Below are 23,319 nucleotides of genomic sequence, written 5' to 3' on the forward strand. Positions count from 1 at the left end.
GACTCCTTTCTTGCTGCTGGCGGGTAGGAATAGCATCTCCCCCACCCCCCAACCCCTCAGTACTGTCGGCTCCCCAACGCCTAGATGCTGGAGGGGGCACCTGGGCACACCTTGCCAAAGCTGCCCTCCATTCAACACCCCGAAGAGGCAGAGACGAGTCAAGGTCGTTGAAAACCAATAATTTATCAAAACTGCGTGTGTGTGCGAGGGAGGGTGTTGCGACAGACAGGGCAGCGGTGGTCAAGCGCACAGGGAGAGGAGGGTGCCTGGATGGTGGGGGCAGTTGCTGCAGGCGGGCTATGCGGGCGGGGGAAACTAGACATTCTTCCCGCGCAGGCGCAGCTCATGGCGCCGCAGGTGGTTGTAGAGCGACTGCACATAGGTGAAGACGCACTTGGGGTCGGGCTTCTTGCCCATGATCATCATGTCCTCCACCTCCACCAGGGGCACGCAGTCCACCAGCATCCTGCGGGGAGGGGGTACGGGGGTGACTGTCAGCGCCGGCTCCGCCTTTTGCTGCGACCCTCCACCCGGAGGTCTTTTCACGGAGGAAGCCTGCTGGTCTCCACAAATTCCATACTCTCAATAGGCTGAAGGGAGCCTGGGGTGTGTGTGTGTGTGTGTGTGTGTGTGTGTGTGTTGCGGAGTGGGGGGAGAGGAGCCTTCCAGGAAGGCAGGAAGCTCCAAGCTCCACCCATCCAAGCCTGGAGGCACCTTTGTAGGGAGCAAGGCCAGGCAGGTGGAGGTGAAGATGGCAGGAAGAGGAAGTCTGTGCCTCATTTCAGTGAGGGCAGGGTACTGGTCTCTACTCCTAGCCCTGGGGAGGTTCTCACTCCAGACCCCGCTCACTTCTCTCTGGAGGGGCACCACCTGCTCATCCTCAATGGCATACTCCAGCTGGCAACGCGACTTTCAGTTGGGCCATTGCACCCAAGGGGCCTTATCACTGGCAATCTTTCCCTGCAGCCAGGACCTGCCCCAGCGACCCTCTGGGGCCCAGATTATCTGCCAGCTCCCTGGCCTTGTACATCCTGCAGAGTGCCCCCCCTTCCTTGCCCCAGGGGACAGCTCTGCTGTGTGAGATGGCCAGGAAGGTATGTGGATAGGCTGGAAGGGGCAGTTCTTTAACCCTTATTACCCCCCTTGGGTACAGTAGGGGAAGCAGATGGGACCATTTACATCACTCTCAGGGGTGGGACCACCCTTCTGTCCATTCTCTAGAGTGCCAGATGCACTTTATATATAGAGAAACTGAGTCACAGGAATCATTTGTTTCAAGCCCCACAGCTTATTACATGCAGGACTGGGCCTGATAGGGCCCAGGCCTCAAGTCTTGGGTGTTGGCACCTGCCTGGAGCCCTCTCTCCACTTGGGTAAGTGGGCTACAGCTACCACGCAACTCCAGCCCCAGAACTCTAAAGCTGGAGTTTGCTCCCTGGTTCCACTTCTCCTCCTCTCCCAGAGCAAGTCCCCTTCGGCATGCTCCCTCCCATCTGCCATGCTGGCATATAGTAAGTACTCAATCAATGTTGTTGAGTTTCCTTTGGCAGGGAAGGCATAAGGACAGGAATTGCTCCTGTTCCCAAGACACCCAAGGGCTCCAGGTCTACCTCCCATCTTGTGCCTTCCAGGTCAAACCTAGGATGATGGTAGGGCTGGGGCTTACTCCCAGTTCAATGGACTCCAGGGAAGAAGCCTGGGAGGAAGGAGACCTCGGTTTCAGACCAGACTCTATCCCTGACCAGCTGTAGATGCTAGATAAAGCCCTCCCCTGTGACTCAGTTTTCCTGTCTTTATAGCAACAGTATAGTCATTTTCTGCTTCATTTGAGACCTTGGATGAGTAAGGGGTTCCTGACTCTGTTACTGATGTGCTATGTGCCCTTGAGGTTGTCTGCCCCAGACTGGGCTTGTTTTCTCAGCTGTACTATGGTGGAGAGGCAGTCTCTCTCTGCAGTTCCTTCCAGCAGTGACTATCTCCCCAGGGATCCCAGCCACCCTCCCCCAATGTGGAACTCCCTCCCAACCCTGGTGTCTTCCCTGGAGACCTTATAAAGCCATTGTTTACACTGGGGCTCATGGCTCAGGGCTCCAGCTGCCCCAGTGAAAGGCCAAACACCAGGCAATTGGAGCAACGGCACAGCTGAGTCACACTTTCCAACTGGATCAGGGCTGGGCTGGGCCCCTCTTGCTTCAGGCTGGTCTGCTGAGCAGCAACTCCTAAGTCCATATATGACCTGGAGACAGCATCAAGCCCATCCTCCCCTCACCTGCACAGCTTCTCTGAGTATATGTGTGCACATGTGGGCTGCCCTCCACAATAGCTCCAGGCCCCAAGGGGCATCCGAGTGCACCTATAGCTCTGTCCCTGACTCACATTACTTCAGTCAATCCCCTTGTTCCCTCTAGGCCTGTCTTTCCTTCTCTTTACAACACAGGTGTGAAAAGTGATGAGGCAAGGAAAAGAGCTACTATGGGGGATCTGGAGTTCTAGTTTCTGGCCCTAGTTCTGACCTAACCCTCTGGGTCACTCTGAGCCCACCTCTCTTCTCTGGGTCACTCTGAGCCCACATTTCTTCTCTGCTGAGTTCCTTGTCTGGAACCAGCAGTTAGCTCAGGATCTAAATTCTCTACTGAGGCCCTGAGGTGAGGTGACAAGACAGGAAATGCCACACCTGGCTTGGGGATCCAGGATCCCAACCAGAAACATCTTCCTGTTAAACTGGCCCTGCTCCTGAGCTCCCCAGCATGGAGCATGGCACCACCAACTCCTCAGTGCCCAAACTTAAGGCCTGGGAGGCTTCCTTGACCCTCCTTCCCTCCCCAACCAGATCCATCTGGAAGCCTGTCCTACATCTTATTAAGCTTCTCCAGCTATCTAGTCCACCCCCTCGGCTCTCCATTCCTCATCCAAGGATTGTTCTAGAATGCTAACCAGACCACATACATCCCTCCTGTTTGGAAACCTTTTATGACTCTTGTCCTCAGGAGGAAGTTTAAAGTCTTGACTGTGGCCCCCACAACCCCCTCACACCTTCCTTCCCTTCCTGGGGGTGCCATGCTCTCCATCTCTTGCCTCTAGCCCTGGCCATAGGCTCATCCCTCTGCCCTCTGCCTGGAACTCCCTTTCCTACCTTTATCCTGAACTTTGTTGTTCAGATCTCAGCTTAGTCTGCACTTTTTTCAGATAACCTGTCCTAGGCCTACAGGCTGGGGCAGGTACCTCCCCCAGGGTCCCTCCTGGGCTTCCTTCATCTCAGTCCTTGGGTCATCATTTAGGAGAATGGCCTTGCCTGATGCTAGGCCCTGAAATGCCAGAAGACAGGGCCATGTCTGGCTCCTGGATCTTCTCAGGGTCCCTCTGCTTCCCCCACCCACCTCCCAGGCCTCTCTCTGTGCCCCGCTGAGCAGATTCCGGTGTACAGGGCAGGCGGGAGAGGAGGCGTTTCTCACCGTGGGGTCCCGAGCAGGGGTTAGGACTTTTTGGTTTTTACCAGCCCCTTCTGGACCAGACAGCGGTAGAACTCCTGGATGTACGTGTACACGCACTTCCAGTCAGGCTCTCGAAGCCGCACCATGTCCTCTGTGTCCAGGAGCTGCGGGCAGTCCGCATGGGTCCTGGGGAGGGTAGGGGGCCGGGAAAGGGCAGGGAGGCGGGGCCCAGGCAGGGTAAAGGGGGAAGAGGCAGAGAACAGAGAGGGGAGGAGAACAGAGAGACATACACATACACACACACAGAGACATGAGTTCAGTTACACTCTTAGTGCTGCAGTCTGCCAGCCCCCCGCATGCCTCCTCCCCATTGTGGACGTGCCGCTCACTACCCGTCACTAATGGTGTGCGATGCAGACAGGGGTGGGGGGCCAGACCAATCACAGGTGCAGAGAACTCTTGGGGAAAGCGGGAACACAGGGTGGGGTGGGGGGCCGATGGCATTGGCACCCAGGTTGGAGAGGAGGGCTGTGCCCCAGGGAGCGGGGGTGAGGGAGGCGTGAGAGGAGGTGGAGGGAGGAAGAAGAGGAAGAAATCTGGGGGGAGCTAGGAAGAGAAAGGCAGAGAAGGAAGACAGATGGAAGAGGGTGCTGAGGGTGAGGTGAGCAGACGGGGCAACGATTCCAAAGTGGAGGGCTTGCTGATGTCCTATATAAGCCTCTGGCAACACCTATATAGGCTGGGCGGGCACGGTGCCCGGGCCAGGAGCCTCCTTTTGGAATCTCCAGCCGGGATCCCGTGGGAGCAGGAAGCTCTGATGATAGTGAGAGGAGAGCAGGACAGAGAAAGGGAGAGAGAGAAAGGGAGAAAGGGGCAGAAGGAAGATGGAGGGAAAATGGACAGGGCCACCTGGTGGGTCTTAGCCCGGGCTGGTAGACGGGCCTGTGGCTCCTTCGTTCCGGCGGGCACCTGGCACACTCTGCATCAGGTGGGCAGAATGGAGGGGGACGGGGCTTTCTGGGGAAGGAGGTCTCAGCCACTGTCTGACAGTGCGGCTGGCCAGCTCCAGAGGGTCCTGGGACAGCTGGGCCTCCAGATGCCCAGCTGACGCCACAGGGCTGGGGCTCACACTTACTCAGCAGATGAGAAGGCCACCTCGAAGTTCTGGCGCCGGTTCTGTGGGCTGAGCTGCCCATAGTCGAAGGCCTCAGGGAAAAAGTTGTGCACCAGGGCACAAAAGGCCATCCCATCACTCCAACTTGAGGAGAAGTTCTGGATGTCCACATGCTATGGATGGTGGGAAGACTGGTCAGCTCCCCTATGACTTCTACCCCCCTCCCCTCCACCACCAGCATTCCGGCATTCCAGACCTAGGGCAACTGGGCTCAGAGAGGCCCTACAGCTTGCCCAAGGCTGCACAGCGGGTGAGCAATAGGAACATGAGCCTCCTCCACCTTAGTCTGTCAACTCCCATGTCTGCTATTGACAGGGACAGAGCAACCAAGAGGCCCAGCACCACCCAGCTCGGGCCATGGTCATACCCCCATCATTTCTCCTCTTATAGAAATTTACCCAGTGTCTCTAAGAGCAATGAAGGAGGGTCTCCAAGGGTGGGGTCTGGTCCTGAACCATGCCCACCATCCAAGGGGCCCTCATTGGGCCCTGACACTTAATCATGTATTCTGGAATCTAGGGCATGTTATGTGTCCTCTTTGAGCCTGTTTCTTCATTCCATTAGAGGGCTTCCCATGTTCCCTGCCAGGCATGGTGGCTGTGAAGGGTACAAGGTAGTGAGAAAGAGTTCTGCTAAAGGGGAGGTGCTGAGCTGCTGTCTGGGGGACTGCTGAGCCACCTGGCTTCAAAGAGCTCACCTCGTAGCCACGTGTCTTGGCACGGCACCAGTCCAGCAACATCTGCTTGATGCTGTTGGCATTGGGGACCCCGAAGCTGGTGGAGCGCTGCACTGCTGTGCGGGGTCCGCCAGGGCTGCTGCGAGGGTGTTATTGGGTACCAGGTCACAACACTATAGGGGGCGCCTCTTTTGTAGGTCCATTCGGTGGGCCTCAGCACCACTTTCGTGGACCTTCAGGCCCCTCCCACCACAGTTCAAGCTGCGCTTCCCATTTTTGACCCCGCCCCTTGCACTCATTAGGCCCCGCCAGAAGCAGCTCACCCAGCCGCGCCCTCCTTTTCCAACTTCTCAATCATGGCCTTGCGTGCCTGGGAGGCCGAGGTCTTGGGCAGGCTCTGCGCCTTCATCAGCTCTTTCTTCTTTTCTGCCTGGCGTTTCTCCAGCGCCGCCAGGCTGCCAGCCCGTGGGCTGGCTTCGTCCTCGCGGTCGAAGATACTGGGGGATGGAGAGGCGGCAGTTAGGCCGCTCCTGGGGCTCAGGCCCCACTCACCAAGGCAGGGGTCTTGTCGCGCTCCACACACTACTCTTTCTGTACCTCCTCTGGCAATGGTGGACAACGGCCAGCAAGGGAGGCTTCCTCACTACACCCATTTTATAAAGGAGTGCACTGAGGCTCAAACAAAAAGAAGATGGGAGCCAACCTCTTTTTCAACAGACTTGAACTCTGGGGAGTTCTCTGAGAAAGCTCGTCATATTGTCAAGTTTGAGGTGCATTCAGCATGTGGGCACTATCAACTAATAATGCCGATCAGCATAATAATAGTAATAGTAATAATAGCTCATGTCTATTGAGCCTTTCGTACGTGCCATTTAAAACTTCACAAGAAGGGCCGGCCGAGTGGCGCGATGGTTAAGAACTGGCTTGGGACGCCAGAGGGCCCTGGTTCGGATCCCACATATGAGGGCCAGTGACACTGCCCTCCACAGCTAAGATGCTGAACAACAGCTCAACCTGGAGCTGGGCTGCTGTGAGTCGCCGGCTCTGGCGTAGGCTGCAGCCCCTGTGGCAGTGGGTTGCCATGGGCTACCGTATGTAGCCAGCAGCCAGCGTGAGTGCCAGCAGCCGCCATGAGCAGCCGCCCAGAAGCCGGCGACTGATCTGCCTCGCCCGGGAAGAAGATAATGATGGTGCCAACCTGGGCCAGTGAAGCAACGTCCTCCACAACTAGACTGAAGAACAAAAGGACAGCAACTTGTCTGTTCCCCTTCCCCCAATTCCCCAGCGCTGTTCCCATCCCCCCAATTCCCCAATAAAAATCTTTAAACAACAACAACAAAAAAACTTCACAGGAAGGAGGGACCCTTGTCATTCACACTAAAAATGAGGAAACTGAAGCCCCTGTCCTCAGAGTTCAGAGGGAATGGGGAGCAACACAGGAACTTGAACCCAGGTTTCTGACTTCAGAGTCCCTGGATCCTTCTGGTTCCCAGTCTAGATTGTGATCCTGTCCCTGCTTTGTACCAGCCCCGACACCTCTGTAACATAGATGGGGTGTACTCTTCTTTTCCTCATGGGTCTAAGGTATAAAAGTGCTATGTGATGTGAGCTGTGGCCTGCAGATATTGGGAAGTGGCAGTGCCACCAGGCAGTTCAGTGTGGTAGACAGGCCTCTTAAAGGGTTCAATATTGTTGCCACTAGGAGCTGTGAAACCCTGAACAAAATTTCTGGCCTCGCCTGTGGTGCCGTTGAGAGTTAGGTGAGATCACAAGGCCAGAAAGAGTGGTCTGACTCTCACTCTGCCCCTCCTTGGCTGTATGCCTCTCATCTCCCAGCCTCTGTCTATTTCCCTCTGTAGAATGGATGTACAGTGAGTTCCCTTGTGGTGCTGACTCCTCTGTGGTCTGAGGGTGGGCTGTGCTCACCTGCCCATCTTCTTGGATGATGATGAGGAGAAGGTCTTGGTTTGTACCATGGTGCTGCCACTACCATCTACAAGAAAGGAGAAGAGGAGCAGGGTGAGGGCCTGGGCTAGACATCAGGAGATGGGATGGGGGCTATGGGGAGGCACAGTTGTAGCCACAGGCAGAGAAAAGTGATAACTGGATAGAGAAACAGACAGATAAAAGTATGGAGAGAGAGTTCGAGGAAGAGCCTGAGGAGGCGGGCAGGCAGGTAGGCACAGGGCGACACCAGGCAGCCTTACTCTCCGAGCGCCTCACGAAACTTGATTCCACTGTAGTGGTGCGGGCCGTCCTTGTGCCATCATCTGGAGGGGCAGAGGATGAGGAAGGGTGTGAGAGGCATAGGGACCAGTAGGGTGGATATGTCCCTACCCTGAGCCCTGAGCCCTGCTTGGCCCCTTACTGGAATGGACGAGCCGCTCAGTCTTGGTGACAGTGCTGACAGCTGAGCCGTCGGCTGCCCGCTGGCTGTGTCGCGTGGTGGTCTCGGTGGCCATGTTGCCACGGCCCTCCCCTGGCCGAGCCCGTGCCTCTTGCAGCCGCCGTTCCCGTTCCTTTTCCCGCTGGTCTGGACGGGGGATGCCCCATGCATGCCCGGAAGGGCCACCCATCACCCACACAGCACATATGTAACGGGCACACAGGGCACAAAAGATGGGGTGGAGGGCAACTTGTTAGAAATACCGAAAACATAGGATGTAAGGGCCTCTCTAGGAGTAGCCGGGGGTGAGGGGATAATCATAACTTGGCAGGGAGTGGGGTGTGTGTGATGGACTCAAGAAGAAACAAGGGAATATGGAATAGCTGAACTGAAAGGGGGAGTATTTGGATCCAAAAAGGGATTTTCTATGGAAATGAGTAGCCGAGTCTGGAGGGAGTATATAGATCAAGGGAGGGAGTACCAGAGTCCAGGGAAGAAGCTGGGTGAGGGCAACAGTTGAGAGGGGCCTTTAAGTGAGCCTTAAGGGGAAAAGAGGAGCCCCTAGAAGAAGAAATATCTAGATCTGGGGAGAGAAATTGGAGGTACCTGAGAAGCAATATGATCCAGGGAAAAGAGTAGTTGGGAGAGAAGATGGCAAAAGGGGTAACTGGGCCTAAAGAAGTAGGTGGGTGGAGATAGAGGCTGGGTGGCCATCAGTGGGCTCTGGAGGAAGCAGCTAAATTCAGAGAGGGAATAATTCAGAGCATCTGGAGAAGCAAAGAATCTAGAATCTGAGGGAAAGAATAGCTGGGTTCATGGAGGAAGCAGCTGTGCCCAGGGAAGGGAAAGCTGTGTGGGGGCAGAGACCAAGCTGGTCATCAATGGTCTTTAAGAGAGAAGTAGCTGGGAGAAGGAGTATCTGGATTCAGGAAAGCAGTGGTTGACAGGACTTGAAAAAGCAACTGGATCCAAGGAGTAGTAGCTGGGAGAGAGAGAGCAACTGGGTCTAAGAAGGAGAAGACAAGCTGGTTGGGGACAATAACTGGGGTGACCAGGAGAGAGAAGCAGCTAGGGAAGGGAGCAGTTGGAGCCAGGGAGAAGGAAGCAAAGGAACAGCTGGGTCTAGAGGAGAAGCTGGGTAGGGCAGTTACTAAGCTGGTGTGTCCACCAATGGACTCCAGAGTGAGGGGAGCAGATGGATCTAGGGTGGGGCAACTGGCTCTCTACCTCTCTTCCTTTGTCGTAGCTCACGTAGTGCAGCCCGAATGAGCTTCCGCTCCTCGAAGGCTGTAGTCTGATCCAGCTGCAGATAAAGCTCCTGTCATTGCCCACCTGGTGCCTGTTGGTCCCTGCCCCTGCCAACTCCTAGCCCACCAGATCCAGCTATACCATCTTGTCCAGGATGCTCTCATCCTCAATGGCCATCAGCTCCTCGGCACTCAGTGGGCTCTGCCTCTCTGGTGCTTTGTCCACCCGGGTCTGCTCAGTGCCATTGGCCACTTTCACTGCTGCAGAGGGGGACTCGGCTGGCTCTGGTTCCATCTGTGGGGTGGGAAGAGGGCATGGACTTTAAGTAGGGGTCTAGATGAAACCAACCATGCCCCCAATGAACAGGACACCAGGCCCTGGGGCTGCCTTGGAAATTACTAGCCAGCCATACTGTCTGCCCAAGGGTGGCCATGTTGGTGTCAGGCTCAGGGAAGAGGCACTGAGAGCCTTGTTGTAGGGTTGCCCACATACCCAGGATTGTGTTAATACAATTAATAGTGGCAATAATGGTGACTGCCATTTAGTAGTAAGCCCTTTATAAGCACTGGGGATTTTACTGTCCCAATTTAACAGAAGGCAAAACTGAGACTCAGGGCAGATGAATGACTTGCCCACAGTCCTCCTATAAGTGTGATGCAGTCCCGGGTCTGAGCTGAAGGTAGCCTAACTCCTGAACCTGAGTTCTTCCTTCTGCTTCATTCTCAGCCCCTTCCCAGGCAGACTGTGCTCTGTCCTGCCAGTTCCCAAGGTCTGGGCCCTACTAGGTGAGTGCCCAGGCAGCACACACCCCCTCCCCACCCCACCCCACACACACACCAAGGAGGCTGGCCAAAGGCCCATAGGCTTCTGACCAGGTGTCTGACTGGGCCTGCCCAGAGCCAAGACCTTTCTGAAGCTCACTCCTACTCCCCATACTCCACTTGGAACTACCCTCAAAGGGGCCTCCAGCCCCAACCTAGCCCCACTAGGGTATCTCCCCAGCTCCTTGCAGACAAGCCTCCTGCCCAGCTATCATAGCTCATCTCCTTCTGGCAGGGCCTCTCTGTCTGCTGTAAGGGTAAGGAGAGCCGAGGTGGCAGCTGCTTCAGGGAGGCTCAGACTGGCTGGGGTAGGGGGTGGGGGTGGGGGGTGCCCCACACTGGTTCAAATGCTGCAAAAGCCTCAGGTGCAGAGTCTTCCTGAAACTGAAAGTCCTGGGGACAGGCCAGGGGATGCCAGGGCAGCAGCCACACATGCCTCAGGGCCAGGAGCCTGGGACCCTCTGGCCTCAGTCTTGGAGCATTAGTGTCCCAGTCCCTTGTACAGAGAGGTAAACTGAGGCTCAGAGAGATGGTGGCACACCTAAAGTCACAGCAGAGGCAGAGCCTGGCTCAGAACCACACCTTCCCCCAAGACCATAGGGACTTACAAGACTGCTGCTGTGGGCAAGGCTGGCAGAGGAGCGGCGGCGGGTGCTGAAGGCAGGCGGGTGGGCTACGGGGGTCCCGGCATCCTCGGCCGCCTGGAAGAGGGCCTCGGGGTCGGCGGCAGCCAGGAGCAGCTCACTGGGCTCCAGCTCAGGCTCAAGGTCAGGCACAAGTGGAACCCCCAGCCGCAAGCTCAGCACCTCCACCTGCCTGCCCAGTGCATCCAGCCGCCGGCTCAGTGCTGCTGTCTCCGCCCGCAGCTCTTCAGTTGCCCGGGCCACTGGCTCCATGGTCAAGGCAGCTGCCTCGGCTGCCTGGGTCACTGCCACCCGGCCTGCCTCAGCCACAGCCCGCAGCTCTTCCAATGCCTGGCCCAATCGCTCCTCAAGGGCGGTGGCCAGCTCAGACCCAGGCCCTGGTACCCCCGGCATGGTGCTGGCAGGGGCTCTATGGTCGGGTGACGATGGGGACAGTGGTAGGGACTGCTGCCTATGGCTGGTAGTGTCAGAGTCTTTGCAGCTGGCCTGAGGGCGAAGGCAAGGGCAGTGGGCCTGCCCCGCCCCTGCTGGCCTCCCAGCCCGCTACCCGCCAGCTGGGGCTGCAGCCCAAATAGAAACCTATTCTGGGCTCCCTGTGGAGGGGACCATGGGGGAGGGGTGGCCTGCCCAAGCAGGCAGACTGCCAGGCCTGGCCCTGGCCCTGTCCCTGCAGAGATCACAGACTCGCAGCACAGCAAGGCTGCAAAGATTTGGAAGGATTGCTGAGGCCAGGGCCCCGTGCCCCAGAGGTGGGGAAATTGAGGCAGGGAGCAAGGAATGGGCCTGCCTGGGCCATGTGCATTAGCTTTGAGGATCCATTCTGCCAGACTCCAGAGCCTGCACTCCTTCCCCTCATGCCATGCTATTTTAGAAAGCCTTGAACACATGGGGGAAATGGAGGCACAAGGAGGTGGGCTATTAAGCAACCTGCTATACAAGTGTCTCGTCCCTGAGATAAATGTCCTCTGGCCTGTATAAGGTGCTTGGATCCAACCATGGACTTTGGACAAGTACATTATAGGCACATTATCTGCTTCCTCTTGGTTCTAGATGGGTAAACTGAGGCGAGTTGGTGGTATCAGACCCAGGACTCCTGTGACACTTCCCACCCACCCCAAGGGCCTCAGCCACCACTCCTGCTCCCTTTGCAGAGAGCAGTTAGGTCCTGCTCTGTGGGGAGAAGGCTGCTTTCTTGCCCCCACCCTCTCTCTGTCACCCCTGAGAAGGCCCAAAGATGGCTCTAGCCATCCCACTTCAGCCAAAGTCCCATTCAGTCCTTGGTGCATAGAGGGCATTACCTGGGCAGCCAGGCAGCCCACTGGGGATCCCTTCCCCAGCTAAGCTCCCAGCCAGCTGATCCAGAGCTTGGGAATGAATAATGGAAGGATGCAGCGTATTCAGTTCCCGTGGCACCTGCTAGGCTGCTGCCTCACCTGACTGGTGTCCCCCTACCTGTCTGTCCCTCATCAGTGCTTCTGCCTAGCACGCCCCACCCTCCAAGACATAGATGCTAATCATTAATCTCCAATCTTCTAATGGGCCAGGCTGATCTTGGATAAGCAGACGATCAGCTCTGCACCTCAGAGCTGAGGTCCAGTGTGGGATAAAAGCAGGGGCACTGGGGCTGCCACAGGAAGAGGGGGGCAAGCCCTTACAATCCTTAGCCTCAGTTTTCTCATTTGTTCATTAGGAATAAACCAATCACTTTTGGAGGAAAGATCAGAAATCAGCATGTGGAAAGCTTAAGGCCAATACAGAGTAAAATTTCTGACATGTCTAGTGGCTGATAGGCTAGGGTCCGGCCTCAGCTCTGCCACCAACCGGCTGTGGACTGTGGGCAGCCACCTTCTCTCTCTGGGCCTCAGTTTCCCCGTGTGTGCAGTGGGGGAGGAATAGAGTAGAGGAACCCTGCCAGCTCAATACCCTGAAGCAGTCCACATACGTGGGTGGTGAGGTTGGCTGGGTGAGGAGGGGCTCACCTTAATGCTGCAGCCTCCTCGGCCACTAGGGGAGGCATGGCTGAAGCTGGTAATGTGAGTAACACTGCCCAGCCGGGCCGGTGTTCCAGAGCCGCTGATATGGGTGATGGTGCTCTTGCCCCCACTGTTGGTGCTGAGAAGGGTGGGGGGTGCCCGCAGCCCCAGCATCAGTTCTGGAAGGGAAGAGAGGCTACTGTCAGGATCAGGTGGGGTTAAGGACAGTGCCAGCCAAAGATGATGACGCCCCTCGCTCCCAGCACACCCTTTGGAGATACGCGGAGCCCTGGCCACAACACCTGTCTTGTGTGCAGAGCTGGAAGGCTACAGGCACTCATCTCCAGCAGCAGGGAGGCCTACCTGCCCTCTGGTTGCCTGTGGGCAGCAGCACCCGGCCTGTGGGGGCTTGGCCACGGCCATCCTTGATCTCAATGGTGAATGTGGTCTTCATATTGGTCCCTGGCTCGGCAGTGCTGACAGCCACGGGCAGCAGGGCACTGGGCTCCTCTGAGCAGGCTGCGGCCCCCCCTGCTGCGTTTTCAAGGGGCCTGGCAGCCAAGCCCCGCCCCCTGGGGCCCTCCTCCTGGGGACAGCTCTGAAGTTGGGCCAGGGGCCGGGCTGTTCCTTGCTGCTCTTTGCTGAACCGGGAAGAGGTGTCACAGGAGCTCTGTGAGGAGTGGCCAGAGGAGGAGGCAGGGGTGATGTTGACATAGGAGGGGCCCAGGAGCCTTGCAGGGGTCGAGGGGCCTAGGACTGCCTGGGGTGCGCCGTCCTGGAGCCCAGCAGCCATAGGAGAATCAGATGTAAACTTGCGCACGCGATCCAGTACAGAGCCAGCCCGCTGGAACGGGGACGGTCCACTGGCAAGGGGGGTGGGCTCTAGAAGGGACAGGAGGGCTGTCAGTGACTGGGTAGGACAGGGACTGCCCAGAGCCTGGGGTCACGGGAATAGGCAGTACCTCGGTTCTGGGCTGGCTGGCGGGGGCTGAGCATGGACAGGGAACGTTGGAAGGGACGGGGTCCAGCTAGGTCTGGCAGTATGGGGAGGTGGTAGCAGCCATGTAGGGGAAAAGAGAGTGGATGGGGTTCCACTTCTCACAGTCCTCTCCTCCGCACCTCCTCAGCCTCCCAAACCCTTCCTGCACCCCAATCTCCTCAGCCTCCCCAGCCCATCCTATACCTCCCACAGCTCCTGGCCTCCCCACTCAGTTGCATCTCCTTTACAGGCCCCTCCTTCCCCTCCTGCCCTGACCCTAGGATGACTTGGACACTCCTGGGGGCTGTGGCTAGGCCTGGGCTGGAGGAAGGGTGCCCAGATCCTCCCTACTGATGGGGCTGGGGGACACTCCCCTGGCCAGCACTGCCCACAGCTCCAACTGGGAGATGGGCGCACTCCCTTATTGGGGAAAAGAATGTGCCTGAGGCCCGTTGCCTTTCAAGGCTGCGGGGAGGCCTCTGGCCATGGCTGGGGGGCGGGGACACCTCAGGGGCAGTAGGAGGAGTGTCAGAGACTGCCTGGACCTGAGGAGGCTGGAGCTCTCTAGGCACAAGAGCCCATTTTCTAGGCAGGGAAAGGGAGGCTGGGGGAGGGGAAGGCAGATGCCTGTAGCTATCCTTCCTGGAACCCTCACCTGCTCTCTTTGTGTTGGAGGGACCTTTGGTGGGGTCTTGGGCAGCAGGGGGCTCTGTGGGGCCAGGCAGGAGCTGCAGGGGAAACACAGGATGGGCAGGGCCTGACTCCCAGACTAAGGAGCTCACCTGCCTGGTATACCTCCCCGTCATCCAGACTCACCTTGTTGACCTCCTGCCCCTCAGTGCTGGGGCGTGCTGGAGGCTCCTGGGGCTCAAGGCTGGCAGCCCTGGTTGGGCTGCGGGGTAGCTTGGGGCTGCCCAAAGCCTCGGCAGCAGGGCACTGGGTCTTGGCAGGCTCCAGTGGAGGCTCAGGAGAAGCAGTGGTGGGTGAGCTGTCAGGTGAGGCAGGTAAGCTGGATGTGCTCCTTGGTGGGGCCTGCAGCAGGAGTGTCACTGTGGTCACATCCCGGCTGGTGACCTCAGGGGTTGGGGTTGGCTCTGGGACCTCTGCCTGCTGTTCCTGTTCCTCTGGCTCCGGCACCTGTGGGGGACCCATAGACTGTGACCAAGGCTCCCCAGGCTGGCAGATGCTCAGGGCAGGGCATGCAAAGCAGAGAGGCTGGGCATGGTTTCCTGCAGGCACACCTGCATAAGCATGGGCACTGGTACGCCATTGGCAGTCTGATCCTCACTTCTTGGTACCGCCTAGTCAAGGGCAGTTCAGAGAGAACCAGATCCTAATGACAGGGGCTGGGGACTTCTAGACTTAATATCCCTAAAGGGGAGACCCCTGACCCCTGGCCTCAGCCTGGTTAATCAGGAGGGAAGGTGGGTATCCTGACAGGGACTCAGAGACCTCTGCTGGCCACTTAGGGGAGCTACATGGCATGACCTCTCACCCACTCTGACCTCTCCCTGGAGAACAGAGTCCACTCTGTGAACAGTGCTTTATGAGTCAGTTGGGGCCTGACACGCAGGCCCTGTAAGCCAAGGTAAGGATGTGGACTCTCTGGAGGGGGGAGGGCAGCTGCAGGATAGGTTTTAGCCAGGGAGGTACCAGGGTCAGATTTGCATTTCAGGGAGATCCCCGTCTGCTGAGTAGTGGAGGTGGAAAGTAGGCGTGGGGAGGCCAGCAGGGAGGTCAACAAAGGTGGTATTGGGAGATGGACAGGAACCTGGGCGCAGTGTAGACAGGCTGGTTTTGAGGGGAAATCCTGGGTATAGACAACTTGGGAGTGGGGGACATGTGACCAGAGGTTGCCTGGGAGAGTGGGCAGAGGCCTGAGATAGAGCCCTAGTGTCCCCCAAACACTAAGAGGCTCTTCTCAGTCAAGTACCAGTTTAGCAAAGACACACATGCTCTGTGCAGATGGCATCTGTGGGCAGAGGATACTGGGCCACCCTCCCACCTTACCCACAGCTCTTACCTCACACCGTTCCAGCCTGTGTGCTACCCGCCCCTTGCTGTCCTCTCTTGAGCCACTGTTGGGACGCCCACTGCACAACCTTCCAGCCAAGGTGGCAGCTAGAAGGGAAGGGAAAAGAGTAAGATGAGTGGCTGGGAGGTGCTATGGGCAGCATAGGCAGGGCTGGTGCTGGGGCAGGGCACGTACCCTCAATCTCCTGGGCCCTTACTCGGCGGATGGCGGCCCGGATCAGCTTGCGTTCCTCATACTCACCGGCACCTCGCAGCTGTGGGTGAGAGGTAAGCCACGGGTACTGGGCTGTGGGTCCAGGTCGTTACCTAACCTGCCCCCACCCTGTGCCCTGGCCTGGGGCTCACCAGTGAGGTCAGTTCCTCCACATCACTCATGGACTCCAGCCGCCCCGCCAGCCGCGCCAGGGCAGCCCGCTGCTCGGTCTCCCGTTGCTGAGAGCTGCAGGAACATCATGCCTATAACCCCCGCTGCCATGGCCATGTGGGATGAGGTTGGGGGCCAAGACAGGGTACCCAGAACCTTGGCAGAGGGGCATGTGGCTGTGCACACCCTCTGGTGATATGCTGGCACATGCACGCTTGTGGACCCGAGCACTAATACCACACACTCAGTCATGCGGTCTACATGGGCGTGGCCAGGACACCAGGACTGGCATGTGGTCCATGCCCACAAACATCCCTGTGTATCCCATTTGCACACCCAGACGGGCAGCAGACACACCTGTGCTTGTGCCTGCCTGAACAGCATTAGCTGAGCCCTGGTACTTATTCCCCCCACCTGCATGTCCAATCCCTCCCCCCCATCCCCCACCCCCACACACTCACTGCAGCCAGTTCTCCTTGTTGTCCTGCCGCTCAGCACGGAAGCGCTTGGATGCCAGGGCTTCCTCCTCTCGCTCCAGCTCCTGTCGCTGCAACTCCCGGATGGCTGAGCGGATGCGCCGCCGCTCTGCCAGATCCGCTGTGACCTCCAACTACAGGATAGGCGGGGGCGAGGGGCAGGTCATTTTGGCTGCCAGGGGCAGAGGGTGGGCATCAGCTACCCACAGCCTGGCCTGTGGCACAATGAGTGGTCTGTCTCTACTCCCCCCGCCCCACACTCATCACGTGCTTGTACCCACCCACTCAGCATCTCGGGGAGACCCAGCTCACGCAGCCACGGCTTCTGGACAGCCCATCGTGGTTCACAGAGTGAGTAGCCACCAACCGCCCACCTGTGCCAGGTACTAAGCTAGGCATTCCTTCAACTTGACTCCTGCTTCTCTGGGCCCTTCATGAAACCTCTGGGAGCAGGAAAAGGAGGGAGGCCATCCTATGGGTCGCTAACAGTGCCCCTGGGAACGGAAGGGTGATTTGGGCAGCTGGAGTCCATCCTGTGAGCAAGAGAGACTTCCATGGTCTAGTCCCAAAGCACCACAGCCCTGCTGGGGATGGCAGCCTCACCCACATTGGACAGGTGGGGAAACTGAAGCAGGGGCCGGTGCTCAGAAGTCCTAGCTCCCCTCCTAGCTGGGGGCTATTGTTTTTCCTGCACTGGCCCAGCCTTAGCCACCATGAAAGGGGCAAAGGAGCCAAGGCCCAGAGTGGGAGGGCCAATCCTCTAGATTGCTAAGGCAGCTACACTAGGGTTCACCCAAGGTGTCCATGTGAGACAGGTGCTCCCACAGACTTCTTAGCTCCTCAGTTTCTGAGAAATTGGGGGTGGCTGGTCTAACCAGGTTCGGGAAAGGGCATCTTCTCTGGGCAGTCGGCCAATCCTGTTGTCTCCCCCCGCCCACAGCACCTCTGTGGCTCATGGAAGAGAGGAACCCCAAGAACACAATGGCAGCAATAAGCCTCCAATGTGGGCCTGAGCCAGATGGGAGCAAGTATAGGCAAAGTGATTTTGTCTCCACCCCCCAAGTCATTTAGGGGTGAGGCCCAGGAACCCTCTACCCACTTCCTGTTTAGCCTCCTCCCCATCATGCCTTCCTGCTCCATGGGGGAGCCAGTTGGTGGGGGGGTAGGTTTCAGCAGGGAATGTGAGCTGGCCCAACTCCGCCATGAGCTCACTTGTCCCAGTCTGAAGAGAGAAGGGACAGAATGGCTTCAGGCCCCTTCAGGCTCCACATTCCTGAAGAGCTATGTACGGGTGGGTCAGGCCAGAACCCCCAGCTGGCTCTAGCCCCAGTCTAGTCCTGGGTGGTCAGGAGTATGTCCTTAATTTCTCTGTCTTGGATTTCTCATTTGCCAGATGGGACAATGGCCCCCACCTCTGGGCAGTGAGTAGATATAGGAGCAGTGACTTGGGTATCATTCCCCTTCCCTCTGCTGCATAGCTGTGGCTATAGTAAGCATCACCCCCGCTTGGTTCCAGCCACTCAGAGGTGAGGGCAAGTGAGTACAAGGTACCAAGGCATCAGTAACATTTATTGAGAATCTGTATGCCAGATCCTGTGCTTAGCCCCCTCCCCCATTTGTCCTGACCTCACAGAAACTCTGGCACTTTATTACTCCCATCTGACAGAGGAGAAAACTGAGGCTCAGGGAAGAAAAGTGATTTACTCATGGTGAAATGACCTGAGCCAGGATTTGAACCCAGGTCTCTCTAACTCCAGGGTATGCCCTAGGCTGAGGTCTGTTGCTGGGGTCTACCTGCCACGGTGGGTACCTCAAGGACCTTGGTACTGTGTTGGAGGCCCCCTCTAGCCTGGACTAGATACATATAAAAGGCCTACTGGGAGGCACATTATAGCAGAGGGAGGGAGAATGAGGCTCACCTTCCCACCTCCCAGTCTTGACCTTGCCTAACCCTCTGTGATACACATGGAGATTGGGGGCCTGAGGGGACGGCTGGTCCAGCCCTCCTTGTGCACAGGTAAAGAGGCTGAGACGTAATGACTAGCCCTTTGCTTTCTGGGTCACCCTTCCCAATGCCCTGGGCTCCAGAGATGGAGTCCCTGTCCCTGAAAAAAAAAACCTTGATGTGCGAACTTGGCCACCTCTGCAACCTCTATGAGTCTCAGTGTCCCCATGTGGAAAATGGGAGCCCCTGTCTGATTCCCTCTAAGTGGGTGGGGCAGGGCTGGGGGATGGACAACCTCATTCCACTGGTCACCCTCCAACATGACCTTTCCCTTGGGCCTGGAGGCAAAGATCCACCCAGTGTCCCTGCTGTGTGTGCTGTGTTCCCCACCCTCAGGCTCCACCGCTATGTGTGGAGGGGACTGTGGGAGGGAGGGAAGGAAGTACAAAAAACCATTGTCCACAAGGGGGAAGGGGAAGGGGTTGGGGCGGTTTCCGAAACTGACCAGTGAAATTCTCCCGGGAGGAAAGCGGGCGCTTCCGCCTCCTGGGGGTCCGGGCCTTCGGTTACTTTTTGCCATGGTTGCTGGGGGCGTCTGACAGGCCCTGGCGTCTCGCTGGGCCTCAGTCTCCCCACCAACACAACAGAGGAGACTTGCTTGGCTTTCGCTCAGTTCCAGCTCCTCCAACTACGCCTGGAGGGACTGTCTGGCAGTGGAGCGAAGCCTCGCCAGGGGGCGCTAAAGGCCCACAGGCTCCGGAACCGCCAACCTTCCCAAGGCCCCGCCCACGCCTCACCCACGCAGCCCGGCACTAGACGCCCAGAGGCAAGCCGGACTGGGAGCCCTCGGGTACCTCTTGCTTTAATAGCCCTGGCTACAGAGAGGAAACAGAGGTTCACAGAACTGAAGCAGGTCTCCCAGGTCACCCAGCTAGTCAGTGTCGGAGTCTGAACTCGAACCCGGGACCAAGGCGGCCTGCATGTCCCCAAGTGCCCCATCCGACGCAGCCCCCCACCCGGTCCTCAGGAATGTGCAGCAGCCGAGCCGGAAGCGGCTCCCCGGCTCCCCGAATCGGCCCGACGCTGGGGCGCAGGCCAGCTTTCCCTTATAAGGTCCGGTCACGCGGGGAGGAGCCCGGCTCGGGACGCCCCCGTTCCTGCCACGAGGCCGGCTGAAGCCGGGCCGGCGCGCTGGGCGGGACCCTCGGCAGCACTGGGGCGAAGTAATGGCGGGCGCCCGGCGGTGGAAGAACCGGACCATGGTGGGAAAGACCTCGGGCAGCTTCATGGTCCCGGGATGAGGGGCGGAGTCTCGTCAGTCCTTTCCCAGGGAAGGGGACGGGAGGTGGGCCAACTACAACCACTGCTCCGGCTCCTCTGAAACCCTTTTCTAGCGCCCAAATCCCGCATGGGGGTAGAACCCTGAGCCTGAGGGAATTCCTAAAGATGGGGATGCGTGGAGACCTGGCTTTCTCTCTGGAACGCTCTGCCTCTATTCCCTCCATTATGATTCCGACTTCCTGAGCGGAGGTCGTGCTGACCTTTGGAAACCCAACACACCCCTTCCAGGCTGCACATGGCCATCTGTGGTGGAAGCAGACACCCAGAGAGTCTTAAGGTGCTGAGGACACATAGGCCTAGTGCTTTGGTAGGTCATGGCAGCGGCTCCAGCACCTGCTTCCAGAGGAATGGTGAGGGGGTGGGGTGGGTCACTTGCTTACTCCTAGGGATGGTAAATTTTTAATCCCGCCCCCCTCCCCTGGACAAGGGTCAGGGGCTGGGGGTGGGGTGGGGCACTAATCCTTCATCTAGTTCAGCTGCTCCCAGCCCTTGCTGGTGGGTACATGCCTGTCCTGTTGTGTTGTCCCACAGCCTCTTTGTGAATGGGGGGAGACAGGTGTTAGGGCACTCAAGAAGAAGATGGTGAAAAAGGATAGAGGCTCATCCTTCCTCCTCAAGATCTGGGCCCATGCCTCATTCCATTCCCCTGCCAACTCTAGGACCTAGATATTAGGTTCACACACATTCCCCCCTCCCATTTTACAATAAAGAAACTGAGGCTCAGAGTGGAAAAATGACAGAAGTCGCAGACCTCATGAGGGCTCTTCTGGCTTTGACTTACTCAGGACTCTTGGTTCCCCATATCTCCCTTTTGGGTGTGTTTGGATCCTGGCACACCCTCTTCTTAGCTGGGGTCCTTGGGCTAGTGATTTTACCTATGTGAGGCACATTGTCCTCCTGGCTGTTGGGAGTGGCTGTGACCATTCTGTGAGATGGTGCCCAGCACCCAGCCTTCCCCCTGCTGTGCATTGGTATTATTAGTCATTGCTGCTACTGTTATCATTGGGCCAGCCCATAGGGGTGGGCACTGCCCAGGCTGTAGCTTGTGAGAGGCACATCCAACCTCCCCACCTGTGGCTGCACATGGGCTAGTCCTTAGCAGTTACTGTTTAATCAGGTGGTGGCAGTGGGGGGCTGGGAGGGACCAGCCCTCAGCACCTGGCAGGGACAGGCATGTGCCACTGGGGCCTCTGTATCAGCCATGTGGAACAGGCGTAGCCCTGTTCCCCTGAGCTCTCCTCCTGCCCCCTCCCCCATCACCTCCTTTTGTCAGCTGAGAGGTAGCCTGGAAGGCCCTGCCTCTCTGGCTTGGCTTGCCAGTCCTCACGGGATGATGGGGCTACTTACCAGCTTCCGCAGGGCTCCTTCATCCAGTCCAGCTAAGGACTCGTCCGCCATCTCGCTGGCCCCTAGCTCTGTCCGTCCCTTCCTGGTGAGATTCCCAGTGACTGTGGCACCTAACACCAGCTCAGGGAATTCTGCAGGGGACACAAATGAGTCAGGTCTGCTGGGGTCTCAGAAACAACTGGCACTTGGGCTCTGTGCCTCAGTTTCCCCCTTTAACCCATGATCATTCGTTGCTGTCTCATCCTTGCTACCTGTGATGTGGCTCCTGGCTGGGAGTTGCCCTCAACCCTAGGGTGTGCTGGAAAACAACAAATCAAGAATCCCTGGTTCTAGCCCAGCCAACTCAACTGCCAATTTGCTGTGTGGCCTAAGCTGGGACCTCACCCTGTGTAAGCATCAAACAGGGAGTCAAGGGGACCTGGATTGAGAAGCTGGGCTCCAGCAAGGCCTACCCAAACTGTGCTCACCACCAGAGGGTGCACACCAGACTCCACAGTTTCTTGCCCAACCCACCCATCACTAGGGCCTCCCCAGCCGCACCCACCCTGAAAGCTCAGCCTTTGGCTGTAGGCTGAGCCCATATCCAAGTCCTTGCTGTCACTGCCACTGTTTTTCTTCCAGGTGACATAAGTTTTTAAGGTAACCCCATCTTTCAATTCTTGAGGACAGCCCTCTGTACACACCCCTCTACTTCCTTTCTGCCCTCCCCCTGATGCCAACTGCCCTGACTTCATGAAGTAAGATGTCCAAGCACCCAGCTCCTTTTGCCAATTTACATACTTAGAAATCAATTCCCCAGCTGTAAAGGCTGTCAGAAGCTGAACTGTCCAACCTATGGACTTAGACAAACTGAGGATTGGAGAGGAGCAGGGATTTTTCACAGGGGGAAGGAGGATCTCAAAGACCCAGAAGACAGGGATGAATTTAATAAAAATTTTGGCCGCCTCTAGCTTCTGAAGCCCCCTTCCAAAATGCGCCTAGGGGCTCAGGACAACCCTCTTGCACGATCGCTACCCATCAAAATGGCCCCCTAAATCCTGGCTCAGCTTCCTAATGCAACTCTTTCCTTCCTCCTGCAGCCCTAATGTCTTTCTGGAATTTGAGGGCCCATAGCCTGACATAACCATCGGTGCTAAGTTAATGTATGGTGACTGAAATGGCTCCAGGATTGCCCCCTTCTTGTTGATTCATCACTCAGTCATCCCTTCCCCCTCCCCAGAACAGTCACTTGTTGAGTCACCCAATCCAGTGAATGGGGGGCCTGGGGGAGTACTAATGCACATTTGGGGTTCATTGGACCCTGCCTGTTCAAGTTGCTGCTTGCTTTTCCGATACCTGTAGGCTCGGACAGATGTCAACCTCCCAACCTCCCTCTGTTGGGGTTCTTCTCTACCTACTTTGGGATAACCACCCCTCAAGAGTGTCACTCAGTAATCACCAGACTTAGGTTCTGTGGACACTGAGTTCCCCCATTCTTAGGGCCAAGGGTCCCTACTCCATAATCTAGGACCTCCAGGGCACTGTAGGAAGTCTCTTTTTCCCCCAGGTATTCCTGCTGCTGCCCCACTTCAGTCCCACGGCTCATTGTCACACAGTCTTGGGTTCCCCGAGATTGTGGGAGGTCTCAGAGGAATGTGGGAACTTTCCTCGGGTGTCTGCCCCAACAGACTAGCACCCCTGGGGTTGTGGAGCCTCCTGATCTCAGAACCTTATCCCATAGTTTAGAGCCCCCGTGGATGGGTGGGGGCTCCCAGGTCTAAGAGTCCCAGAACACTTGCCCAGATATCCGGGTTCCACCCCCGGACCCGTCGGAGGTCCTGGTGCCGCCTGGAGGGTCGCACACCCACCTCTTAGTCCGTCGCACGCGGGCTCAGGTTAGGTCGCTCGGGATCCGAAAGAAGGACTAGGGGCAGTCAGGCGGAAGGCGCGGCGACTGGGATCCCAGACCCGCTCAGCAACCGTCCCTGGGATTCTGGAAGCGCCGCCCGTCCAGCGGCGCCAGCAGCCCTGCCGGCCTCGCCTCTCACCGCCATGCCAGCCAATCATTGAGAGGGTCCCGCCCACCCTCGTGCTCCATTGGACAATTCAACTTGACAGCCACGCCCCTCGCGGGCCTGGGTTTTAGGGGATTGTAGCGGTGGGACCACTGCCGCCGTGGCCTTGGCTGTTCGGGTGGGCGTCGGCCGGAGGACGCAGCTTTGCGCCAAAGTCTGGGAGGGCGCCCAAAGCCGGGGTAAGTGGCCAAGGGTCGTCCGAGTCTCGTAGTTAGGACAGCCCCTCTCCGCCCTCCTCTTTGTTCGTGAGACCATGCCCCCTCCCTCGACTCCGCCCCCTCCTCGTCTCAGTGGCCGGGTTTGGCGGCAATCCCCAGGTTGCTTTCGGGATACCTGGTGGATCCACCTCAGAGTAGAGACTACGTGCCGGAGTATCATGACCCTATGTTGGAGCATCTCAGGGACCATCTCGGAGCAGGATCAGTC

At 57.6% G+C, this 23,319-nt stretch overlaps 1 protein-coding gene across 5 annotated transcripts; it reads right to left on the reverse strand.

Annotated features, from left to right (window-relative positions):
• Nucleotides 1-163: 163 nt before the first annotated feature.
• SMTN (smoothelin) lies at nt 164-22,801 on the reverse strand. Of its 5 annotated transcripts, XM_019643202.1 has the most exons (21): nt 22,687-22,801; nt 20,840-20,970; nt 16,192-16,340; nt 15,712-15,805; nt 15,542-15,620; nt 15,356-15,453; nt 14,149-14,469; nt 13,988-14,060; nt 13,316-13,387; nt 12,717-13,235; nt 12,360-12,532; nt 9,057-9,209; nt 8,895-8,970; nt 7,650-7,814; nt 7,489-7,551; nt 7,208-7,274; nt 5,605-5,778; nt 5,303-5,420; nt 4,567-4,718; nt 3,453-3,617; nt 164-466 (listed from the first exon to the last, which is right to left on the reverse strand). In XM_019643202.1, exons 2-20 carry the CDS (start codon nt 20,888-20,890, stop codon nt 3,473-3,475), a joined length of 2,742 nt encoding a protein of 913 aa, XP_019498747.1. In that variant the 5' UTR covers nt 20,891-20,970; nt 22,687-22,801; the 3' UTR covers nt 164-466; nt 3,453-3,472. The 5 variants fall into 5 exon arrangements, with proteins under 5 accessions (XP_019498747.1, XP_019498746.1, XP_019498751.1 ...); XM_019643201.1 differs by lacking the exon at nt 3,453-3,617; XM_019643206.1 differs by lacking the exons at nt 3,453-3,617; nt 22,687-22,801 and adding an exon at nt 10,345-10,437 and having other exon boundaries at nt 20,840-20,968.
• Between the last annotated feature and the right edge of the window lie 518 nt (nt 22,802-23,319).

This window comes from Hipposideros armiger, unplaced genomic scaffold (genome assembly GCF_001890085.2).
Source record: "Hipposideros armiger isolate ML-2016 unplaced genomic scaffold, ASM189008v1 scaffold_75, whole genome shotgun sequence".
Classification (NCBI taxonomy): domain Eukaryota; kingdom Metazoa; phylum Chordata; class Mammalia; order Chiroptera; family Hipposideridae; genus Hipposideros; species Hipposideros armiger.